General features: G+C 38.8%; 1 protein-coding gene across 1 annotated transcript in view; it reads right to left on the minus strand.

The window, feature by feature from the left end:
• Window positions 1-692: 692 nt before the first annotated feature.
• TBX20 (T-box transcription factor 20) overlaps window positions 693-14,537 on the minus strand; it is a 39,623-nt gene continuing 25,778 nt past the window's right edge. Inside the window, exons 7-8 of the mRNA XM_064443931.1 lie at window positions 10,377-10,486; window positions 693-6,486 (exon numbers count right to left, since the gene is read on the minus strand). Coding sequence (XP_064300001.1) covers window positions 6,146-6,486; window positions 10,377-10,486 — 451 coding nt within the window. The 3' untranslated portion in view covers window positions 693-6,145. The remainder of the gene's footprint in view (window positions 6,487-10,376; window positions 10,487-14,537) is intronic.

Genomic DNA, 14,537 nt, shown 5'->3' on the forward strand with positions numbered 1-14,537 from the left:
AATCACATCATCCTTGACTAATGCATGTTCAACCTGTTCTTAAAGACTTCCAGTGATAGACATTGCTCCTTATCTTCTCCAGGCAATCCAGTGCTGTGCTTCACTATCCCTCTTCTTTGAATATCTTAGATGTCTCAAGTAACTCTCCCTTGGTTTAATACATGCTATTAAAACAGAAATAAAATCCTATTAAATAAAAGCTTGCAGCAGCAGATATGGAGAGGAATTTATTCCTTGCTTCTTTACTTTGTTCATACATTTTAAAACTTTACTGTGCCTTCCCATAATCTTCACTTCCGCAGGCTAAACAGACCTGATTACTTTCCACTTTCTTCTTAGACTATGTTTCCTAGGTCTCTGTTTATTATCTTGGGGATCCTGGGAACCCCATATTTCAGCCTCTTATTTGGGCTCCGGTGGCAAAACCAGCAATTTTTCTGAGTATGATTGCAAAGCACTTTGAAAAAAATCATTTGTGTAACTACATGCAAACTACAGTTGTATTTAACTTCAGTACAACTATCACTCCATATGGATCCAAGATTTAGACCACCTTTTGCAGATGAAAAGCCCTACCAGATTTTGCGCACTCTCAGAAAAATCCGTCCCTGGTTCCACTGCACTCAGTCACTTGGTTAGAGAGAAAAAAAAAAAAAAAAAACCAGAAGCAGAAAGCTTTGGCTAAATAAGAATGATATATCAAAACACCCAATATTTTAATGAAAGAAACTGAATATCCACACATTTGCACTTCTGTACATTTTTGTGATATATATATATAATTTTAAGCTGTTTACAAATAACATTTAATGCTTCAAATATTACATAATGTTGATATTATATTTCTAGCAGAAATAAATATATTGCACTTAAAAAGAAACTTTTCATTAGATGTTGCTTCATAGTTTATGTTCATAACTTCTTTTTCCATAAAAAGATTTCCCCCTACCCCCACCCCATACACACAAACACACACTTCAGTACATGGTGAATGTGCTCACGCAATGCATTATAAACAACAAAGTCAACACAGCAAACAGCAGAACTGTGGTACATTCTGTTAAAGAGGTTACATCCAGTTTTTACCTTCCTTTTTATAAACCAAATCTTTCCTCATGTTTCTGAAGGTACAATTAAGAAAAAAAAAAGATTGTTTAAATGTGCTAAAGGTAAAATACAGCAACCTGTATTTTTTGTCCTTAAACTATCATAAAAAGTTAGTTCAGAGTGTACTTAAATCATTGCTTAGTTTTCTTTTAAAGAGATAAAATAAGGAAAAAGAAGTTGTCACTTGATAAACTAGAGACTATATGCAAGGACAGTTTATCACAGAGTAATACATAAATACTCTGGCCAGCAATTAAGTGGTTAGTAAAGAAACCAATCTCCTGCAACAGAAAATACTCTGTAAGGACCAGTGAGAATAAGATCTCACTAACCCCAAAATAATCTTGCAGCGAGTGAATGTCATCCCTCCGCAGATGATTCGTATAAGCACTGTGGCCACAATTTCCTCCCAGATAAGGAGCCCTAAGTGTTACACTGATCTCACGGTTGCTTTTACCCCTTATCTAGGGGTAAATTACCACAATTTTTATTAACTTACATTTTTTGAAAGCTCCCCAAGTTTTTGCAATAATTTTCATTGACAGTTATGTTTCCCTATAGTACACACACATGAAGAGGATGTAGTGCATAATCAAGTTGCCAGCCAAAACGTTTTCTGTTTAAAAGAGGATCTTTTTCAAATGCTGGCTAATGTTTGCTGGATGTTGGAAGCTGCAACATCTTATGTGTACACGATCACACAGTGTCATGTCTTCCACAGATAAAGCCTTCTGGGAGAAAATTTTCTATTGCATTTCATAGACTGTACTACCAAGTATATTAGCTATCATACAACATACTATCTTTGAACATGTGAAGAAACATTTCCATTAGAAACTCTGCACCTTTATCCACTTGATCTGTGCTTGTTCGTCAGTTTATAGCTATAAGAGTATTGCTGAAACCAGTGGCATTGAATTTCTGTCTTTGACAGTGCCTCAGGCCATATAAAGCAATACTGCAAACCAAACAGCCAAATTTAAATATTTTTTTTTTAATGTGTAGCTTCTCAGGGTCCAAGAGTAGAAGAAAAAAAAATCAGACAAATGCATCTAAGTCAGTTTTGTTAGCCTTTGGGATGCTTTTGTTGGATTGAAGACCTGAGGCTGTTCACTATGAATAAAAGTGTAATCAAGAAAACACCCAAAAGTGCTTGTAACACTTTGGATGATAATCTTATAATTCTCTTTGAAAAGCATATTCAGGCGTGTTCTCTCCACCTTTTAAAAAACAAACAAAAAAAAAAACAAAAAACTAAACCCAACATAAACCAGCACCAGTTTGCTCAGCCAAGAGAGCTCATAAAGGTGAAGAGCACTTCTCATGGGATATAAAATGAGAATTATATTGGAAAATAAGCTCTAGATTATATTTGGCATTCCTAGACCATCTACCAGCAACAGATGTTCTGTCCTGAAAGTGATATAATTTTGACAGCAGTACAGCAACTCCTTAAAGAAATTACTGAGTTATTGTCAAAGTAATATAGATAATTTTTTTTAGGAAAAGCTATTTCACTCTTCAACCGATTAATTATTAATTTACATTCATTTTCTTCCAATTGTGAAATCAATGCTAAAGCTGATTTCTTGTTGGTTTTTAGCCTTTTCTGTAGAGTACCTATATTGTTGCTGTCCCTACAATCACTGTTCTTACAGTTAGGCTTTATTTTTAGGTAAGAATGTTGAATGAAATCCCATCTCCATTACAGTCAAGAAATCTGTGGCTGACTTTGGTGGGGCAGGAATTGTATCCATGGAACAACTCTCATGCTGGCCCCTGCCCGCAGGACAGTGAGAGAGACAGGTAGAAGAAACCTTGCAAGGTGGCAGGACCTCTTTGTTGGCATCCTGTGGTCTCTGTGAACTTAATGCCTTCTACCTGAACTCTGCACAACAGGTTTTGGAGGTAGGATTGTGAGAGCAAAGAAGAGGAGGTGAGAACAGGAATGACTATTGACCTTATTCCTGGGGAAGGCTCTCACAAACTGCCTTGGTTCCCTTGCTTGGGATCTGCCCGTGATTCTGCATTAGTGGGGAACCCAGTGGGTTTCTGATACAAAAGAATTAAATCCTCAGAGAGCAGGATATGCCAGAGAGCAGTGTGGGGAGGGATGAGGACACCGAGAGACTTGATCTGACTGAAAAAATCAAGCTGTGGATTTTAAACAGATAGTTCTGCATCATCTACAATATGAAACTCATCACAGAGAATTTGGATGAGGAGTTGGCCGTATCATGTTTTTATATAGGGACAGTCTACTGCCATATTTTTTCAGATCACATTGCATGTCTTTCATTTAATATTATTGTAAATGATGTTGTCAAAACCCAGTTTCCTTCTCCAGGAAGCCTGGAGAATTTCCCCTGAAATGGTATCAGGGGCATTTCTGCATGCCCAATATTGGTGTGTTCAGAACAGGGACTGGGAGAGGACTAAAGAGATTGTACACTTTATTTCCCTGAATTTGCTTCATGAAGGAAGGACAGGTCAATGTATAAGCAGGCGTTATGTGACTTGTAAAGCATGCCTACATCAGCCTGCCTGTTCCAAACTTATTTCTGGAGTCATGTGAAAGCTGCCTACTTACTTGACCATTTCTTGATGGAAGTATCAGCATTACAGCTGCTGGCTCAAATTCTGAACCTAACCATATCCCCTGCAACTCCAGATAAGTTAATGGAGCTGCAGAGGGAAACAGATAAAAGAAATAGAATTTCACCACAGGCTTTAGCGCATGCTGTCATAGGACCTTCATAGAACTCTAACAGAAGTCAGGCAACTGAAGGAGAGGGATTAAAATAATCTTCCAAATCTCCCCTGAAATCCTAATTTCTGTGGAATTAGATATGTACTTCAAGAGTTTTTTTGTTGTGGGGCTAGTATCATCTAATTTCCTGAAAAACAGGGGGTTTATATCAAAATGGGTCATGGATAGGCACAACTTTGCAACATGCACTGTTCAGGTAAATCTGATAGCCTGGAACAAAATCTAGTATTTGGATACATCAAACCAAATTCAGTGTCTGATTTTAAACCATTTAAATACTGCAGAGCTCAGCTTATTATATGCATTTCTGGAATTCCTTGTAGCTCTGGACCCAGAAACTGTAAATAAAAGTTTGTTTTCATTCACATACAGAGCACAAAATTTGTAAATTGCTTCAGGTCATTTTTTATCAGCAGATCCAACAGTGAGGAAAGGGAAATTGGGATGATACAGCCCATAACTGAGGTAATCAAAATGGCAAGTTTGGCAAGATTTTGAATTTAACTACTGGGAAATACATAAAGATGCCCCTTATCTGTGGGATGCAAATACTGGCCTACAGTAAAAACTGGGAAAAGCCTGAGAGGTTCTCATTGCTCTGTGTGATTGGGCATTTAAGACAAGGCAATGGGACAAAATAAAAGGCATGTGACGTGCCTTGACCTTCACTGAGATGGGAGATAGGTGACTCAGTGTAATGCACTCTGCTTCTTACCATATTATACCAACACACACTGGTCAAAAGTACAGAAGAATAGTGCCAAAAAGGTCTGGTTTCCATTCTGTGTTCCAGCTCTACAGAGATCTTTGATATATGAGATTGGATTGCTAGTTCTTTTTTATCAGTAGATGTGTTATCACCTATAACTTGGATGTAACTCTACACAGAAACTCCGTGTTGACTCCTTATTTACAGTGAAATCCCAGCTCCCGCCATGCAGAAAACCAGCATCGCACTGGTGCTCTTTTCAGCAGTGCAAAGGATTCGTGCTAGCTCTCTGCAGAGAGGTCATGTTTTTCTTATACCTCTACAGTTCCTCTGTTGCATCAGACATAACATACTAGAAAAAGTGGACAGTACTTTGAATTAGAACCCTAATTACTAACTCAAAAAAGGCAGATATGAATTTTTTAAAAAAAAGTACATGTGAAGTTCTGCGCTGATACTTTCCCAAGGAAACTCCACCATTCTCCTGGGACATGGAGAAACAGACAGTACAACCCTTATTTTCCTGGCCAAACAGCTCGTATAATAACAGCCATGGCCAAACCAAAGAAAGCCAGAACAAGTAGAAGGATATTCCAATGCCACTCATCTTACACCAGTCCATTGATTACAGTTTGGTCTAGAGAGCCTATAGACTGATCTAGCCTGAAATTCCATTATCTTGGTACACGTTTGCAGCTAGCAACAGGACTTCAGTGACAAGCGCAGCAGCAAACAAACGTTACTTTGATACCTTCGGTTTCTAAGTTTAAGTAACAGAATATCCCAAATCAACATTTTCCTTCATCATACCTTAATAGACAGTTAAATTGCTCCTCCTACGATATAGAACAAATGGGGTTTTTAGACTGAAGGACAGAATAGATCATTACTGCTACAGTCCTGTAACAGTTCTTTTTCAGAACTGATAGTGTTTTTTGAAAGAAACAGAGAAAGAAAGAAAGAAAGACTCATTAATCATTTTCTCTTTGGGATTATAGTGGCAACTAAGAAATACTGCTTTTGGTGAATATAAGCCAGTCTTTTAAAAAGGACAGTGGCCTTCTCCACTTTGTCCCATTCCCAGCAAAAGTATGCTGAGATAGCCTAAAACATGCTCAAAGTTATAGCAATACCTTTTTTCTGTTTAGATACTCATCAGTCACAAGAAGAGATGAAGATGAGTAAGAGTATTGCCTTTTTCAGAATTCTTCCAGCGTACAAAAAAAGACCTATGCACAATTAATTTGTACACTGCTGCATAAAGATAATCTCTTTCCGCTAGGTATAATGTACCTTTGGGACAAGCTGCACGCGACCAAAAATCCTGGGAGCTTTGGGATCCATTTCGGCTGTTTTACACATAGATCTGTGAGCAGCTCCAAGCTGCATGCTTGTTTCTTGTGATCCCTCAACAGAGGAATCTATATCCATAATGCATTTTCTTAGCTGGTTTTTTATGAGTTCAGCACTCCTGCCACAGGCCTTTCAGGAAGGTCCCTTCTATTTTTCATACCAAACTTGCACATTTAAAATCTCGTGTTTCTCTGGCCTTACATCAGTCATACAAACGGCGTCATCACTGCGGAGGAGTGACGCAGTCCCTGGATAGCTGCATAAGGACCCTGCTGAAAATAATGGTGGTACCTAGGCATGTGGAAGGAAGGGAAAGTGGGGCCACTACCTTGCATCGAGCTGGCTATAGCAGAGGGTGTAAGAGGCATTCCCAGGCGGCTGTATGGAGGCAGAGATCCTTGGATTGGATGAGGAATGGGCGTAGCTATGGATGCAGTGCTGGTACCCAGGGCACTCAAAGACTGTGGATGCTGAAATCCAGGGAAACTGGTTGAGGAAGATACCCAGGAACTGAGGGACAGGTTATCAGATGTTGTAAAAGCTGACCCTGCAAGCAAAGAGAAAGAATGCCTGACGTTTGCACTGCAATACACAAAGCTGGTAAAATAGCAAAAAGGGAGAAAAAGTCTTTCACAGCAAGGCTAATTTTAGTGACAAGTTGTCATTGGAAATACTTCCGAAATACTTCCCCTTATACCTTTCTTTATATTGTTATTATTTGCCAGTTGCCGTCCTTTATCACTACATCTTAGACAAGTTTCCATTTTGAGAAGCTGGCTGCAGTGGCTTGAACGGTAAAATCAGTGTTGCACATTAGACATTTTTGGTATTAAACACTGAAGAACCTTGCAATGGTGCTACTAAGCACTGAAGCATCTACTCTGACGTGGAATCTCACTGCATTACATGCCTCTTTTGAAGACATGCTTGTAGCTTTTTACATCAGATCCTCAGCAGAACTGTTGGTTTGAGTTTTTTTCCTAAAATTTCAGTCTGGAAAAAATGCAGAAAAATGTAATTTGCGCTATGAGTTTTCCTCTTTTTTTTTACCCCAGTAAAACTTGTCAACGCTGCACCTTTTCACTGAACTTGACTTCTTCCAAAATATAGAACAAAAAATTCTAAAATGTCAAAACATTTGTTGTTTCTCAGAGCACTGTACACAGTTGGAAAAATAATCATAGTAAGAGATGGGGGGTTTTAAGTGAAATGCACAAAAATATCAAAAGCTTGCTCCCAGGGTAATTATCTACCTTTGATCAAATGGCAGTGGCTTCTTTGGTATTTTCTTAATCTGAAAAGTTCCAAAAATTATCTTCACCAATTTTCTACCTCTTTAAAACACTTTTTCTCTAAAGATTGCAAAATCAGGAAAAAAGTAAAAATGGTGTCTTTAAATTGTATCTAATTACTCTTTTATTTTGATAGTAATATTTTTTTGAAAACAATGAGTAATTTGTTTTGATATTTATTCATGGTCATTTTCAAATAATCTGGTGTCGTTGATGCCCTTCACCTCTGCGGTTCCTCTATGCATCTGGTCATTATCAGATGTCTGATTTCTAGAAATGAGGAATACAATAAAATCTTTAAATAAACTCTTATTTTTTTATTCCTATTCAAACAGCAATTCCACTCATGTCCCTTCTGTATTTTCTTTCTTGTCCAACTTTGTCCACTGAGAAAATGCTTCTTACTTTAAGGAATACGCTTACTGGCAAGAATATTTTGCAAAATATTATTTCAAGCCAGTTCTGCAAAACGTTCTGAGAAAACAAATTTTATAACAGGTACTGGTTTTACAAATCTGATTCTAGAAGATAGGTTCATCCAAACTATGAAAAGAAAAAATATGAAGACATCTATCTGTCAAGGTAAACTTATTGGAATTATGTATATTGTAGCCACATACTCAGAACAAAAATATGAGAAAACAACAGAAAAAAATGTAAATTATTATTTTTTAAAAAATAAATCTCTTTGGGGATATATTCCCAAATCAGAAAGAGTGCTACTCTGGATTAATTCCTTCTCTGCTTAATGGAACATGTAAATTGGCCCAGTAACAGGAAAAAGAAATAGTGTCAGTTCAGCAGTAGAAACAGACTTGAACCAAATCCTAACTGCTGGGAAGTTAGGATCCAGAGCCAGACTGTAAGGATAACACCATACTCACAGACCAGAGCAAAACCCTTTGCAAATCAGGGGATACCTGAGCAATATTGCACTACAGGAAAAGCAGGATGATAATCTGGATTTGACAAGAAGGTTTACATTTGGTTCTCTTCCAGGTGGACACCATGAATCCTGTGTGTGGATGCTGGGGCACAGGCACAAAGACATTACACATTAAAGAGTTTTAATTGGATTTATATATTTCATATCTGTTAATTCCTTTGGAAACAGGCTTCTTGTGATAAATATACTACTGAAGGCTAGCCACTTCCATGTTTAGATGGCTGAAATTGGCTGAGATGAGAATGCTCTGGATGTAATTAGAAATAAATAGCAGTGATAGACTTCCTTTGTTTATACAGAACAAAGTACGTGATTCCTTCTCATAAGGAAGCTCCATAAGGGCCCTTTCCTCCTCCAACTGTAATGGTCTAATTGCAACTTAGCACTTCAAAATGTCTCACATGCCACATTTGCCAGCACCAAGAAAATGTGCTGTAGTAATTCTGAGGCAGTCAAGACCTTATAAAACATACCACCCAGCAGTGTGTTTGTGTTTGGCTCTCAACCGTCATACATACGGAAGGACACCCCTCAATTTTGCAGGTAAGGTAGTTTTCAAATACATCAGAGGAAATAAAAACGTCCATAGAGTTTCAATAAGGTCGTTATTTCCTCATATCTTGGAGGACTTTTCTGTATTTAAGGACACCAGACCTAAACAGACAGTGAAGGCAGTACAAGGTACTCATCTGCAAGAGCGGTATGTTTTATCCTCTGTGCATGCCTCTGGTTGCCCAGAGCAATCACATCCTATGTTAGCATATGGCTCCCAGATCAGAAAAGAGTTGGTTGCCACAACTCATCATCTTCCTCACTTACTCATTTGCCATATTGTAAGCAAATGCAGAACTGCACCCTGTATATATTATATATAAAATTAATTTTAATAAATTATTCCTTCATCCTCTGACACCTTCCTTGGGATTCTCTTCAGAAGAGAAAGGCTCTAAAGGCCAGTTCTCACAGGGAGGTTCACCTCATTCACTCCCAAAGGAGGGCATACCAGGGAGAAATGTAATTCTTGACGAAAAGGTGCCCTGCTTTGTGCACTTCTGGCAAGGGTAAATTTAACAGTCTTCAACAATAACTGGCCTAGGATCTAATCTGACGGGAAGCAAGGTAATCCCCCAGAAGTATGTGGAAGGATGGAATCATACCAGCTGAGGAGTCGCTCCAGAAACTCTGCAATCTAAGGAACTGCTCTGGGAATAGACATGTATGAACAAGCCCACCTAATCACATTTGGCTGAAGAGCAACTCATGGTTAAAAATAAGTATGTTTTCCCTGCACAAGTCCAAAGAGCTTATGACCAGAAATAATGCCCTTATCTTAGCAACGCTGTATGAAGTTAGAGGACAAGACAAGGGCACTGCCAGTCAGAAGAGAGATAGAACTGCTTTACCTCAAGTGGCTGTTGCATATCAGGCAGGTCACGAAGTCAACATGCGGAATATAATGCAACACAAGTTTATGCTAGTCAGCAATCCCACAGGATGGATTTGAGATCTATTTCCAGTGGCAAATTATGACAGATGGGATTTGTATCTCCACAAACAACAACTCTGCCTTTATACTACTTTTTGCAACTGCAAAAGTAGACGAACCATTTGATAAAGCATTTGAGGTGAATTGCCTCAGCAAGAAAAGCACCTTTTAGATACCAAGAAATAACAATTTAACATCTATTTTACAGGGAGCCATGGACTTTCCTTCCTATAGAGGCAAAGCAAGTTAACCACAAGCTGGTTGAAGATGGTCAGAACCAAGTCCTCTGTTCACAGGTGGCTGGAGGGGCAGCAAACAGCACATCTACGTGGTACTTTACAAACAGTGCTGAGACCCAGCTAGTAAGTCCTGCCAAGGGATAGGGAGTGTTATCTTGTTCTCAGCACCACAGTAATGAAGTTGCCTGTTTTTCAGCCATCTTGAAGAGGAAGCAGAGACAGCTGTCTTCTGCTGGCAAAAGCTGTGTAGGCATCTCTACAGCTGCCTTCTGAACTAGCCATCCACACCAGTGCCATGGCATAACAGATGTCCAGAAGACCCATAAGGTAACAAGTATTCCTATTCATTATAGACTTCATGGCGGACAGACACACCAGAGAAATGCTTCAGAGTAACACAGTAATGACTGCGGTGCTCCTTTTCTCAAGCATAACTAGGTCACCGCAGTTTACTTCACGAGCACATTTTCCTACCTCTGCTTTGTGTTGCCTGGCTGTCATCTCCAATATCATCTTCTCCTCCATAGGTTCGAATGGGGGATCGGGCATAGGAATGCTTTTGGATAAGGCTCTCCACGCTTTCTCTGTGAAAGGAAACAACATATCGTATCAATAACATCCTAAACAGTCTCCTAATTCATTAGGTTGAATACAAACAACATGCTGCCTTTTCCCTGGCCAGATTGCAGCTTTCTCACACAGACTGTCCAAAATTACTTAACAAAAGAGTTACCTCATAGCATGTCACTGGAAATGCCAAACTTAGCCTGCAGTTTTTTAACATTGCTGATCACCTCTTATTTGCATGGTATTGCTTCTTCAGCAGACAAAGTAGAGTGAACTTCCCACTGTGTTTTGTGGGTGTGGTCTCAGACAGGGAATATAAAACCAAGGTTCTTCACAAACTTGAAAACACAAGCTCTGGGATTAGTCTTGCTGAGTGACCAATCTGGGTTCAGAGGGACACCTGCAGTCCAGCTCCTTTCAAACAAGCTTTCACATCACATCTGACTAGCTCTTCTGGCATTCTCCCATTTTTCTGAATTCAGGGGCAAGAGATAGATATGTCCAGAGACAGCTCAGCTCTAACCATGCTCTCTCAGCGTCAGAGTCAAGGCCAGTTCATAGCAGGAAGTCTAGATACTACCAATCTTGTGCTGTGTCTATTCTGGGAGGTTAGTCGTGTCTGCCAGGACCCCGCCTGGCTGGTGGCACAAAGCACTGCAGTCACCCAAAAAATTTTTTAAAAAGAAGGAGGGCATATCTGCACGATAAGCCATAGCAGTTTGTAAGGAAGAGCCAACCTTACATGTTCCCAGTGCATTTCCATGTAAGTAGGTGGCATTATACCAAAGATTAATATGACCTAGGCACATTTCCAAAATGGCTTTGACCTTCTGTTCCCATTTAAGAAATCTAGGTAGCGATAGCGGTTTGAATCTGCTTCTCGGTGCAGGTTTTGTCTGAATTTACCATTTAGCCATTCATACTTGCTAATGCCCTTTGCTCAGAGAGTGTGGCAGTTGCAGAAATTCCACGAAAAACATTTTCCAAGTAACACAATAAATCACAATGGCACATGTTTTCCTTTCCTACAGAAAGCCCATTATGATTATTTTGTCCTTGGTCTATCACTGGCATCATTACTTATGCTAGTCTCCTCAGAAAAAAATAAATAAGAAGGGGATCTTATCAAAGTGATTTACTTGTGTCAGGATTGGAAGTGGACTGAAAGCAATGGCAGTTCCTACATAGAGGATGATATAATTGAATTACTGCCTTTTAAGTGATTGAAAACAGTAGGCATATAAGGGCTATCTCAAAGAAGATTTTACAAAGAAAAAGACAGATGGCATTGTTTACATTATGTGCTGAATGCCTCTTGAAACTTTTTTTTTCCTGAAACAGAACGTGAAATGCAAAGAATTTTACTTAACCAAAAAGAGTATCTCAGATGGGTACAGGATAACAGAATAATGAATTAGACCAATGTTTGTCTGAATGATTTAGATACCAGTCTATAAATATATTCATAACCAAAGAATTACTACTCTTTAAAGGTCTGAAAAATAAATGTGATTCAGGTGATTGTCTGTATTGTCTCTGTTGACTTTATTTCTAGTAAAGGTCTGCTTATAATGACGAATATTACAGGATGTAATAATATCCTGATGCAAGAAACAATGCAGGCTGTAGTTTTAGTGCAGTAGGCCAAATTCATCTCTAAAACATTAGATCCAATGGCAGTGTGGGGATAAACTCACCCCAATAAATTTACATTTGAATTACCTACAGGGATTTAAATCTAAATCAAATGCCCACAATTATTGCAGACTAAATTATTTCCAGATGGGTTTGTATGCTAGACAGAGAACTCTATTATTCTATATGGTTGTCTTCTTTTAAAGGAAAAAGAGAGATGACTTCTTAGTGAACCTTGAATCTGCAAAGTTTGAAACCAGGGAACTATGTGGTAGGTTTATTTATTTATTTTCAACATTGTAATGTTGCAGGTAGTATGCTAAAGGTTTTAGAAGATTAATCTTACTCATTGGCACAAGAAGCAAAGGTTTTCATGTCAGAGGGAACGGTCTAATGAGGAAACTTGGAATAGGGGAAGCAACTAATTTCACAGAAGCAGTTCCTTTTGTGCAGCTGGGTTTTAATATTCAAAATCATATATGCTTATCTTGCCTAACCATGTTGGTGGTCTATGCTATAATCACACCTACTAATTTTTCATTTTAGAGGTTGAAGGTGTGATTCACAACATGAGTGTGAAGCGTTGAGCTTCACAGTAGAATTTAGGCACCTGGCCCCCACAGCCTTCAGGTGGACACTCTTCTTTCCACATACAACACATGCTGCATATAAACCTCCAAACAGACCTACGAAATGCAAAAGGCTGAGCAGAAAGCCATCTAAGCATGCAAAAGGCAAGAAACAAAAGCCACAAGTGGTGTATTTTCCTCCACTTGTGAAATATATCTCGAGTTATGCCACCAAGCACTGTTCCTTCCACTTAGAAAAACAAGAATTGAAGTCTGCACTCAGGTGTCCCCCATCCTGGACAAGTGACGTAAGTTAAGGGATAATCTTTCCTTCTCCTTGTGTTTCAAAGGAAAGGGGTGGTGGCCTCTGCACCATGCTCAAATATTTCATGCTCAGACAACACCTCCCAGAGGTCAAGTCTTCCTGGAGAAGAAAGAGGTTGCAACTCATCTAATCTGTGGGAACATGTAGAGTTTCCCACATAGGTTGGAAAGAGGAAGCCAACTTCCTCCACCCTTTAAAGACAGAGGTGCTTTAGGACTTTCTCCAAAGTAGATGTGTAGGAGGAAGCAAAATTTTAACAATATGATTTAAGTGCCTGTGAAATCTAGTTTGAACTGCAGGAACAAAGGTGGCAATCTGGAACACAGGTTCCTGCTCATACCCTTTTGTCAACTGGGGCCGAAAGGACCTAAATCTCAAAATCTGCCTTAAAATTCTGTTTATGGAAATGTGAACTGTTTAGGATATCCAGAATATGGTGTTCTGTAGAGTGGACCAATAAAATAAATTTTTTAAGTCCTAAAATATTGATACTAATACTACTAATAATAAGAGAGAGATACATTAAACCTCTGGCTTTATAGTTCTGATTGCAACATCTTCATATATCTCAATGGGGTTCAAAGGATTTTTGGAAATAATTTTATACATTACTGAATGATAATTCAATATTTGCCATTTAATAATTCTGCTCAATAAAAAAAAATTTAACAAGTGAAGAGTATGGTGGAGGTTTTTTTAAAGCTTTTTAGTTTTTTTTCAGAGCTGAACCACACTAAACTGGCTGAAGAACAGTGACTTCCAGTTACTTAGTGCTCAACTTGTGTACTTCTGTTACTCAGTTTGTGGACAGACACTTGTTATCTAATATTTGGACCTAACAATTTTTACTTTTTAATATATGTTAGAATTCCACAGTCCCTTCTATTAGCAATAAGTTAGCAATAAACTTTGTTTTGCGAGATCATAAGCTGCCAGCTGGATAAAGGAAAGATGTCTTCTTTCCGTCAAATTCTTTCGTGTGGTCTACCAACCATTTTCAGTCTTCCAGACTGCTCTTCAACTCACAGATGTCTTGTAAATACCCAGAGGAGGGGAAAAACACACACATAGGCATAATATATTACTACGATTAAACTGTGCTATGTGTACAAATGAATAGCAGCAGTAAGATGACAGGCTGGAGAAGAGCAAGTTAGGAGATGAAGCTGTTTGAGAAAAAGAAGAAGGAACTATGTGCCAAATGGAGAGGAAAAAACTAAGCTCGTATTGGCTAGCGCGCCCACAGGAAGGTGCGGAGGCAGGACAAATGTGAGGAGGTAATATGGAAAAGGAGCACAGGCTGATCCCAATGATCTGTGTTCTGACAGAAGCACACCTGGAGCCCAGCCCTGTCAATAAACCTCTGTTTATTATGAATGAAGCACTTCTTTGTCCAAGAAATAAAACAGCTAATTTTGAACCAGGAATCAAAGGAAGTGAGGGGTTGGGCGAATTTATCAATTAGCAAGGTTTTAGGGTGCACAGGGAACATCTTGCCATTCTGCAGGTTTTAACCTCTTGACTGAGCGTGTCACTCTT

The sequence above is a fragment of the Phalacrocorax carbo genome, chromosome 2 (genome assembly GCF_963921805.1).
Source record: "Phalacrocorax carbo chromosome 2, bPhaCar2.1, whole genome shotgun sequence".
Classification (NCBI taxonomy): Eukaryota; Metazoa; Chordata; class Aves; order Suliformes; family Phalacrocoracidae; genus Phalacrocorax; species Phalacrocorax carbo.